The sequence below is a fragment of the Penaeus monodon genome, chromosome 19 (genome assembly GCF_015228065.2).
Source record: "Penaeus monodon isolate SGIC_2016 chromosome 19, NSTDA_Pmon_1, whole genome shotgun sequence".
NCBI lineage: Eukaryota > Metazoa > Arthropoda > Malacostraca > Decapoda > Penaeidae > Penaeus > Penaeus monodon.
Window position 1 is genome coordinate 30,273,576 of NC_051404.1, and position 1,253 is coordinate 30,274,828.

Below are 1,253 nucleotides of genomic sequence, written 5' to 3' on the forward strand. Positions count from 1 at the left end.
AACTTAAAATGTCTACCTACAGTCGATCGTTTTCTTAAGAACGTATTCACTTGGTCTTTTATTACTGTTGATTATATTTTGGAGCCAGAATTAGAATCGGAGTGTTAAAGTCATGGCCCAAAATAGCAAACCAAAGCGTCGATTCCCTGCAAAGTAGTGATCGCGCAGCAGCTGGCAGCGTGGCGTTTGCACGTAAGCAGCGACTGCAGTTCGATGTAAATAATGGAGGAGCTGACCTTTTTGAGTGATGTGCCTCTGTTCCGTCCCCAAAGGTCCCCCGCCGGCCTGAGAAGAGCCAGCTCGAGCGACACGGACGCCAACTACGGCGAGATCCGCTTCAAGTCCCGCCACAACGGCGTGCCCCGCACTGGCGGCCTCGAGAGGAAGCGCTACGACGACGAGAAGATCCGGACGCGGGACTCGCGCGTGGACTCCGGCTCGGTGGACCTGGAGACGCCCCAGAGCCTCAGCCCCAAGAGCCCCCTGGAGGTGATGCTCAACAGCCTGACGCAGAGCACGGGCAGCCTCCCTAGGAGCGGCTCGCGCGCCGGCAGCCGAGGGGAGAGCCCGCGCAAGCCCGTGCCGCAGCCCAGGACCAAGCACCTGAAGAAGGGCGGCAGCCTGCAGTCCTCCGTGACCAAAAGCGCCGACAGCTTGGACTTGGAGCTGGACGGCTACGACAACACGGAGAGCACGGACTCCAGCCAGCTCGCTCGCTCCGGGGACAGCCACCTCAGCGACGACGGTAGGAGATCGCGCGCCAAGGACGAGGCGCACGACTACAGCGAGATCTACACGCCCAGCCGCGACCACGCCCGCTGGCCCGGCGACTCCGAGACCAACGGGGAGAAGCCGCCCACGCCCCCGCTCCACCGCTTCCCCTCGTGGGAGTCCAGAATATACCAGGTGAGATAGCAACACATTTTTCTTCTCTTCATAATATGATTCGGGGGGACTCGCTTATCATTATAGTAAAAAATATGGATTTATTAGCCTAAGACTGACCGCCATTGCGCCTCACAGGTCGCCCAGGAAGGCCTCTCGGGCTCCGGCGCAGCGACCACCGCCGACACGAGCGCCCGCATGAGGACTTCCGGCCTGGGCAGCTACCCTGAAATCCACGTGCCGGTTTACGCTGCGGTGAAAGGCGTAAGTAGCTCTGGTCTTTCCTTGTCTGTTTGCCAAAAGGAGTTTTGCGTGGTTACTGTACATCGTGAGCTACGAAGTTTTCGACGTTTGCTCGTGTATATGAA

At 58.8% G+C, this 1,253-nt stretch overlaps 1 protein-coding gene across 5 annotated transcripts in view; it reads left to right on the forward strand.

Moving 5' to 3' along the window:
• The window catches only part of LOC119585161 (uncharacterized protein CG43867-like), a 37,878-nt gene that overhangs the window by 14,169 nt on the left and 22,456 nt on the right, over nt 1–1,253 (forward strand). For all 5 annotated transcript variants that reach the window (XM_037933792.1, XM_037933794.1, XM_037933795.1 and 2 more), the window contains 2 exons: nt 273–906; nt 1,024–1,149. In XM_037933792.1, the coding sequence (XP_037789720.1) occupies nt 273–906; nt 1,024–1,149 (760 nt within the window). The remainder of the gene's footprint in view (nt 1–272; nt 907–1,023; nt 1,150–1,253) is intronic.